General features: G+C 32.4%; 1 protein-coding gene across 2 annotated transcripts in view; it reads right to left on the reverse strand.

Annotated features, from left to right (window-relative positions):
- The window catches only part of LOC108905469 (F-box only protein 11), a 48,941-nt gene that overhangs the window by 18,002 nt on the left and 20,639 nt on the right, over positions 1-10,300 (reverse strand). For both annotated transcript variants that reach the window (XM_023454591.1, XM_023454590.1), the window contains exon 9: positions 8,860-9,287. In XM_023454591.1, the coding sequence (XP_023310359.1) occupies positions 8,860-9,287 (428 nt within the window). The remainder of the gene's footprint in view (positions 1-8,859; positions 9,288-10,300) is intronic.

The raw sequence follows: 10,300 nt of genomic DNA on the forward strand, positions 1-10,300 counted from the left end.
TCTTATTTGTGGAAGGGCGAAATGGGCGTTGACTATTAGACGCCTTCATTATAGCCATCCTTGTCTATCACATGGATTTCTATGGCTTACTTTATCGCTCTCAAGTAACTTCTGATAGACCATCGGTACTTTCCTACACTGTATATTAGTGAATATGTTAAATTTTTCTCTTTTCAAAAATATATATATTATGTTACTGTTGGATTCAGGACTTTTCGACATATTTCAGTTTAAAACTATTTTTGAAAAAAACGAGGGAAATTTATGTCTGACGGATCGCAGTGGCTGTGGACGAGGCACGCGGAACAAAGAAATGACTGACAGAAGTTTATTTATCATCATTAATTTATTTCCTATAACAAACTATTCTAACAATCCCGGTTTTCCAATTCCAAACTATTGTAGAAAGACTACAAGAGTCCACAATAAATGCTTCAAGACAGTTAGAAATAAGCCAAAGTAAAATTATTAACGTTACATAAATATAAATACCACCCCTATAAAACTATGACGGTCCAAAAACTCACCCAAAATCAAAAAATTCAGTGATTAGCGTACTGCAGAGAAATGCTGCGCTTGAAAAATGGCAACCTAAACTATTTTTGAAAATATTTTATGGACTGATGAGGCAACTTTTACAATACTCACACTTGGGCAAATGCAATTCCTCACTGTAATAGGGAAACTCCAAGTCAAGGACGCACATCGTTTAATGTTTGGTGCGGTATATTGAGAAATAAAATCATTGGCCCACTATTTTATGAACGTGCTTTGACTGGGGAAAGATACCTGTAATTTATTGAAAATCAAATAGAAAACAAATTGGAAGACCTTCCGCTGATCGTCTTTAATTTGGCACCAAGACGGAGCGCCTCCGCTTAGAACCAGAGCAGTACGAAATTATTTAAATGATTGGTTTGATTTGTGGATCGGTAATGGAGGAAATATTCAATGGCCTTCAAATAGCCCAGACCTTACACCATTGGACAGTTTTCTGTGGGGGTTACTTAAAAAACGAGGTTTATAAGGAAACTAGTGTAAACTTAGATGAACTAAGACATAAAGTTGATCAATACAAAATTTAAGTGAATTTAATTCCCATTTAATACTAAATGCAGTTCTGAAAATTGATGAGGATTATACGAAGTGCATCAATAATAATAGCGGCCACATTGAGCATCTGTGACCATTTGTGTTTCAGTTGGTTTTTATTAATTAGCTATTAAAATTCTGTTAAAGTGATAATGATTTTTAGTATTATCATAAAAAAATGGATAACTTCAAATTATTCGTTCTCACTAAACATTATTTATTTGTTAAAATAGTTTGTTATAGGAAATAAATGAATGATGATAAATAAACTTCTGCCAGTCATTTGTTTGATCCACGTGCCTTGTCCATAGCCGCTGCGATCCATCAGAAATAAACCCTCCTGTTTTTTCAAAAATAGTTTTAAACTGAAATATGTCGAAAACTCCTGAATCAAACAGTGACATATTATATATTTTTGAAAAGAGGAAAATTTAACGAAGCTAAATATGCATGTCTAGGGTGTTCCATTTAAAAAAAAAAACTTTTTCTTTAATTTAGTGATTTCCATTATTCAATTGTTTTTTCTAATACTGTATTATAAAGATTCATAAAAAAGCTAAAACTTTTGTATTAAAAACTTTTTTGTAATTTCAATAATAAACTCACAATAAGTTCAGATTATAGTGACTAACCCTGTACATGTATTGTTTTCTGTTCAAAAGATCTTGTGCGCCTCATTTTCAATGAATTGTTTTCGAATAGACTTTATTTTATTTCTATCCTTCCAAATTGTTCAAATCGTAGTGTGACGCGCCACATTCTTTTGCTTGCTTGAATTAATTTCTCCGTTTTTTAATCTCTATAGTATGTATGATTTTTCTTCTTTATTAAACAGTTTTTTCTTCGACATCATGACAAAGTGGTAATTAATACATATAATATATCTGTATGCGTAGATAAGTCCTAATTTGTCCCAAACATACTAACAGTTGTCAAAAGTGTGGATGCCGGCTGGGCGGGCAGAAGAGCAGTGCATTGGTCTGGCAAGGCAAGGCACGGTAAGGCCGTATATCACTAAGTATTTGTCGTTCTAACCGATAGATTCTATGGTAAATGTATTAAAAGGTGTCACTAAATCCAAAGTCATTGTAAACGGTGTCGTAGTAAATGATATTTTTAATATGGTATTTCTATGGGATTTAATCGGGACTTTCAAATTCCATTGTTATATCCNCAAAATTTAAGTGAATTTAATTCCCATTTCATACTAAATGCAGTTCTCAAAATTGATGAGGATTATACGAAGTGCATCAATAATAATAGCGGCCACATTGAGCATCTGTGACCATTTGTGTTTCAGTTGGTTTTAGTATTATCATAAAAAAACGGATAACTTCAAATTATTCGTTCTCACTAAACATTATTTATTTGTTAAAATAGTTTGTTATAGGAAATAAATGAATGATGATAAATAAACTTCTGTCAGTCATTTGTTTGTTCCACGTGCCTTGTCCATAGCCGCTGCGATCCATCAGAAATAAACCCTCCTGTTTTTTCAAAAATAGTTTTAAACTGAAATATGTCGAAAACTCCTGAATCAAACAGTGACATATTATATATTTTTGAAAAGAGGAAAATTTAACGAAGCTAAATATGCATGTATAGGGTGTTCCATTTAAAAAAAAACTTTTTCTTTAATTTAGTGATTACCATTATTCAATTGTTTTTTCTAATACTGTATTATAAAGATTCATAAAAAAAGCTAAAACTTTTGTATTAAAAAGTTTTTTGTAATTTCAATAATAAACTCACAATAAGTTCAGATTATAGTGACTAACCCTGTACATGTATTGTTTTGTGTTCAAAAGATCTCGTGCGCCTCATTTTCAATGAATTGTTTTCGAATAGACTTTATTTTATTTCTATCCTTCCAAATTGTTCAAATCGTAGTGTGACGCGCCACATTCTTTTGCTTGCTTGAATTAATTTCTCCGTTTTTTAATCTCTATAGTATGTATGATTTTTCTTCTTTATTAAACAGTTTTTTCTTCGACATCATGACAAAGTGGTAATTAATACATATAATATATCTGTATGCGTAGATAAGTCCTAATTTGTCCCAAACATACTAACAGTTGTCAAAAGTGTGGATGCCGGCTGGGCGGGCAGAAGAGCAGTGCATTGGTCTGGCAAGGCAAGGCACGGTAAGGCCGTATATCACTAAGTATTTGTCGTTCTAACCGATAGATTCTATGGTAAATGTATTAAAAGGTGTCACTAAATCCAAAGTCATTGTAAACGGTGTCGTAGTAAATGATATTTTTAATATGGTATTTCTATGGGATTTAATCGGGACTTTCAAATTCCATTGTTATATCCAATAAGTCGTATAAACCAATGTCGTTATAACCAATTTTCACTGTAGTTTCGGTCGGATACTAGTAAATACTAAATAATACCAAAAAACTAGATGCACTACCATTAAAAAAATTGAAGTCAAAAACTGACAAATTTACATTTTTCTTTTTTTTTTAAATTAACTTGATTTTAATATGGATATTTAAATTTCATTAAATAATTTAAAACTATTTGAATTTGGCCAACAAATCTCCATATATATTTTTTTAAATGTAAGTTACTTTTAAGGGTTGATTAAAATAATATTGTTTGAAAGTTTTATCATTTGTCCCACACAAAAATATTCATGAGAAACACCTGACAATCAGTCTCCCAACGTGATTTCCCCCTTCATTTTAATTTTTTATTAAAATTTAAAGTGGTATTTAGTGAAATGTTTCTGTGTTCAGGGATAGCAACATTTGTGTCTCCATTGTTAAATTGAATTGTAATATTATGAAAAGGGTTTCTCTTGAGAAATAAGATTTGACAACAATGCATGTTGTAGCTCTCAATCTGTTTTCACAATACAATAAACCTGCCTCCACTCACAGTTACACCCTGTATAATCACATCAATTTTATTTCCGATAATTTTAGAAATAACTAAGGCATTTTCACAAACTAACACCTGGATCTTAAAAGCTGTGTTTAGATTTAAAAAAAATGAAAATATCTAATTTCTAACAACTTAATGCACAGAAAATACAAATTTTTAAATGTTTTTTTTTAACTTTTTTCAAACATTGTTTTAAATAAACCAATACATTTTTTGAATAATAGTCAATGATTCTACTAATTGGATTAATATGATCACAGTTTCAAAAAAGCACTGCAACAAATATAATGAATAAGTAAAACTTACCTTTCCTCCATTGAAAATGCATATTCCACCATCCCGTCCATCAAAAATCTTATTCCTCTTCAAAGTGGGATTAGAATCTGTCTTGATCCAAACTCCTGCCATAGCATTATCAAAGATTTCATTCTGCTCCAGCAAACCGAGTCCACCATTATAAACTAACACTCCACCATTTTGCCCACCCCAGATCTTATTACCACGAATCACAGGATTACTACCGGTCCTGATCTGCACACCCGAGTACAAGTGATTGAAGATGTCATTGTCTTCCAACTTGCCGTGCCCGTTATCGTAGAAGTACACTCCAACCTGTTTGCCCGAGTGAATACGATTTCTGCGAAGCACGGGAGTGCTGCCCGTGGTGATCCAAACACCAGCAAGGGTGTTAGCGTACACCTCGTTCTCCTCGATCAGACCTTGTCCCTTCTCGTGGACATAAATACCACCATGCTGCCCATGGTGGATTTTGTTGTGTCGCACTATGGGGTCACTATTAGTCCTTATCTGAATGCCCGCCAGAGCGTTGCCGTAAATGTTGTTGTGTTCGATCAGTCCTCTACCCTCTCCGAAAATGTAAACCCCACCCTGGTGACCGTTGTAAATTTCATTACGCCGGATCGTCGGGTTACTGTTAGACGTAATCCAGACACCGGCAAAATTGTTCGAATGTATTTTATTGTCTATGAATTGGCCGAGGCCATTCTCATGCACGTAAATTCCACCAGTCTGACCGTGGTGGATTTCGCAGTGCACCACTGTCGGATTGGCTCCCGCTTTCACCTCAAATCCGGCTATACGGTTGTTATGAATGTCGTTAGCTTCGAAATACCCCTAAAAAAAAATATACTGATATATTATTTTAATAAATTCATTCATTTAGGCAATTTTTGGGAAATTTGCTTATTTTTGCAAGTTCTGTATCCTCTTGAAAATATTTAATATCACTTTGTATTGTTTACAATACATAAAAAAAAAAGTATAAATATTGAGCAATAGATACAGTGAGTTAAAAAATTACTAGAACAATTTTTGCAATATAAATAAAATAACTTCTATAATCTAGACAAAGTTAAATTTAAATATTGGATAAAAAATAGTGAGAAAATTAACTTTATCAGTAAAAATATTACATAATTCTTAGATTTCAACTGAGATGTTTTTTTTTTTAAAAGGAACGCCCTGTATATTATTACATATTTGAAATAGAACACAATTTTATGAATGTAAATATAAAGGGTGTTCCTAAATAAGTGTCGCAAAGAAAAATATAATTTTCTTCTTCCATTTTTCTCTCCGGGCTTTCGTTTTCGAGATACACTGTGTCAAAACTTTCATTTTCTTTTTAGTTTTTTGCCAATATCTTAGGAACCGCTTGAACTATAGGACTGAGCTTTTGTACACACATTACCACTATCAATAGCAATTTTTCGCATCCTTCTCGAATTCATTGGGCGTGCCAGTGGTGGAAATTTTAAGGTATCGTAAGTGTTTTCCCTCACTTTTACGCCACTGGAAAAATTGACATTTGACAGCAAATTCTAAAGCGCCAATGAATTTTACACAAAAAGAGTTCTCTTGGTTCATTGCTCTAAAGTCAACCATTTTCAAGAAAAATGACTTTTTATGAACAAAAACATTTAAAAAAATTTCAAAAAATAGGTAGTAATAATTAACAATTTTAACGAAATTTAACAAAAGATGGGATTTTAACTTAAAGAAGCTTAAAAATAATTTTTTAACACTTTAGCGACTAAAATTTACAAAAACTGTTTAAAATTATGTTCGTTGGCTTGAATGCACGCATTACATCGTCGGATCATGTTTCTATGAACGTTGTTCATAATTTGTTGGGTATTTCTAATTTGTTCCGCTGTGGCTTCAACCCTAGCGGTCAATTCTCGACCGTATTGACAGGGGGTTTCATAGACAATGCTCTTCATGTGACCCCATAAGAAATATAATCAAGTGGGGATAAAAAGTTTTGACACCATGTATCTCGAAAACGAAAGCCCGGAGAGAAAAATGGAAGAGGAAAACAATGTTTCTTTTTTCAAGAGGAATTTACAATTTTCCGTTGTGACACTTATTTCGGAACACCCTGTATACATAATTTTGTATAGAATTGACAAATAAACGTTGCAAAAGTTTTGAAATAAACTAATATTTGTGTTTTCAATGGAACACCATTACAGGGTGTTCCAATTAAAACTTACCACCTGGAAAATATCGGAATTAAAAAAAAACAAAAAAGCCCGAGACACGTCGATTTTCTTTTCAAGGGGGATACATATGTCGTAAATTTTGGTGTCTTGTAAGCTACGCCTTAGGCAGGGGCATAAAATACCCATAAACTTTAAATGGCTGCCTATGTTGAGCTTATTGAGCCTATTTTAATGCTTTTTCAATTCTGCTCACAACGATATACGACTTTTTAAATTTTGATTTGGATATAACAATAAAATCATCACTTAAAAAATAAGATAGAATAGCAGTGAATGAAAGAATGTTATTTTATTAAGTGTTTCCCTCTGCTTCCATACAATAATAAGATCTTTGCTCCACTTCCGAACGAATATTTCCAAGCATTTTGGGCGTTATCTGATAACGTTTTTCAGCAGGATGCCATAGCTGTGTGATTTTCTTAATCTGAACTTTTCAAATTATTGGATAGAACGCAAAGGTTCAATTGAGTGGCCTCCCAGAAAGCCAGATCTAACGCCCTTAGACTTTTTTCTATGTGGACACGTCGAAAAATGCACCATGACCGAACTCACTTCGTTGGCGAATTGTTGAAGAATGTTATTAAATAAGTCAAAAGGCAAAGGAAACCCAATTTGAACATTTAATAAAATAACATTTTTTCATTCATTGATATTCTTTAAATGATGAGGTGTCACTCGACATAGGGAGCCATTTAAAATTTAAGGGTATTTTAGGTCCCTGCCTAAGGGGTAGCTTCCAAAATACCAAAACTTACACAGGTTTTTTTTGTTTTTTATTTTTTATTCCAATATTTTTCAGGTGGGAAATTTTAATTGTAACACCGTGTATATTTTTACATATTTGAATACAACACCTCCTTAAATAATGATACAATATTGATTTCTTAAAGTAAAAGAGATATCACCAAAAAAATTGTCAGTATCAACAGTCAGAAGATGTTCTGTCTAGCTCTGTAAAACATACATGTTTCATTAAAAAAAAAAAACAACAAAAGTTCGTCAATTTTAACCCACTTACAATGCAATGTTCATTTGTTTGAACTGATATAAAATTCAGGCACTTCGGGAAAATTCATAAAACTTTTCTACAAAAATAATGATTGGAAGTACAAAATATAAGAAGACACTGTTCATGTATACAAGAGAATTTTTAATTCACAATATTATTAAGACCCTTTTTTGTATAGAATCAAATATTAGTTNTGTGGCAGTGAAGTGAAAGTGTGACAGTGATAATATTCGTGATAATTATTATAAAATATGTAAGTACCTACTTAAATAAATATATTAACACGTTGACTGCGGTACATACCTCGGGGGGGTATGTACTCATTATAAAAATCTTGTGGAAGTTGCAGAATCTATACTTTTTAGAAATATTGATTTTTCTATTATTTTCTTTTCAAAACTCTTTGCGAATGAAAACGTTAGTATCCTAGGATATATATAGTTACAGATACATGCAAGTTTATAGCAATAATTGTGTTATTTTTAATTTTATAGGGTCAAATGTAAAAAAAATTACATATCCCCAGGGATATGTACCGCACACAGAAGAAGTTTTGTTACATATCCCCGAAGATATGTATCGCAGTCACGGACAAAGTACGTTGAGATTATCTCGCAGTCAACGTGTTAATAGTAAACATTACAATATTTTGCGGTGGCGTAAGCCGGGTGGTGGTAGGTTATCGATGCCCAAGAGGGCATCGTTTTATAGAAAACACTTAAAATTTAAAAACAAAATGTTACTAAAATATTTTTGAAGTTTTCTCGATAAAACCTCTAAAAATAATAGATGTTATGTTTTATTATATTTTTTCCATATTTTCTACATCTTGTTGCCTTTTACGTATACACGCCTATGGATTTTCGATCCCCGCACGCCTCATCCTCTTTACTTGTCCAAGAGCTAGCGATGAATCACTATCTATAATTTCGGCCGTTGAGTATAGTATACTTTAAAAGTTGTTATTCATTTCCGAAGACCCTACATCTTAATCATCTTACGCATATTTTTCAAAAACTGAATGTTTACACCTGCAGTCCATAAATGGTAAAGTTCCTCACTTGTTCAAGTTATGTGATTAAAATTATTATTAAAAACAAAATTTTTAAACAAGAAATTTTTTGGGACCCATTTAATTTCAAAACGAAAAATTGAATACAAAATATGGCATTTCATTTAAAAGAATAAAATTATCAACTTTTCTTGAAATTTTCACAAGGCCCAGTAGTCTTAGAAATATTCCAATTGTGGTCATTGTGAGACAAGTTGTATATTAAAATAATATATGTTTTACATAATCCTAAATTAAATAAATAATTATTAACTTATTTAAATTACCTGTCATGCCTAATAAACTCCACATCATGTCCAGCATGGCAAGTCTTAATACAATTAACGCAAATGGCATTCCTATCAGTGGTGTTACAAGTCTGGCATCTATAGAAGTCATGCATAGGAAAGGACGTGTAACTGGATATCTTGTACAAACACTGCCCGTTGGCTACCGCCTTTTCAACAGCGTCCTGGTTGTTGAATATCTTGTTACCTCTAACGATCGGTTGCACGCCGCTAGCTAGGCAAAGGCCGCCAAAACGATTGTTGAAAATCTGGTTAAATTCCAGGGTTGCAGTGGCGTTATTGGTGATTTCAACACCGGCAGCGAGACCGTCAAATATGCGATTCCGCCTGAGTATTGGGTGGCTCTGGGTGGAGATCAGAACGCCGGCCTGGGCGTTTCTGAATATGTCATTTTCTTCCAAAATGCCCTGTAAAAATAGTTCATTAGAATGACAACTCATCCTTTGTTCAGTCCATTGTTTAAATTATTTATTATTATAAGGTTGTTTCAATTCCTTTGTATATGGAGAATAAAATTTTTTTATTACAAGAGCAAAATATATACAATTCCAATAGATAAACAAATTAAAGCAAAACATTTTTGAAAGAGAAAAAATTATAAAGAAAACAACAAATGAAAGCACAAAGAAATACTAAAAAAAGAGAACAGTATTCGGTGTTCGGTTTCAGTTTTGGCGCTAAATTAGAGTTTCGGTTTTGGCAGAAAATCAAAACTAAGACTGAAACCGAAACCATGTTCGTTCGTGTGACATTCGAGAGCCATCGGCATAGTGGAGAGTGTCGAGTCGTCTAGACTACCCCCTATGCTTCCCCCGCTTATTTATTTATTTGGTTCTTTACATGAAGGGTCTATTTTTGTTTACTTTAACAATGTTGGGTACAAAGTTTATTTTTTAAGCACATGGGTACTTCAATTTGTATTTTGATTAATATAGTTACTTATATGCCTTAAAAAATGATGGGTAGATAAGTTGATTGTTGTTACAAACATGAATGTTTGTATTTTGAATATCACAGAGACTAATTATTAATTATAATTAATATACATAATGAAGGCTGATATCTATAAGGTTTATTTTTCTAAGTGAAATACATACCTCCCGAACCTCATCCCTTATCAAATAGGGCAGTTCTCTTAGAGTAACTAAACTATGAATTTCTCAAATAACTGTTTCTATGAATACAAACACATACTTGCAACTAGCTAAAATGAACAGAAACTTAAAACTCTTATAAAGGATTACCTTAAAGAGATGTTTCGGTTATAATAACTACAGTGAAAATCGGTTATAACGACCTTCAAGGGACCGTTTGTTTACAGTTGTTATAACCGAAAGATGTAATAAGCAATTACATATATTTTATTTAAAATTTTTATAGAAAAAATAAGAAATTTACAATACAAGCCTTTAAGTATGTA

This window comes from Anoplophora glabripennis, unplaced genomic scaffold, assembly GCF_000390285.2.
Source record: "Anoplophora glabripennis isolate ALB-LARVAE unplaced genomic scaffold, Agla_2.0 scaffold267, whole genome shotgun sequence".
Lineage (NCBI taxonomy): Eukaryota > Metazoa > Arthropoda > Insecta > Coleoptera > Cerambycidae > Anoplophora > Anoplophora glabripennis.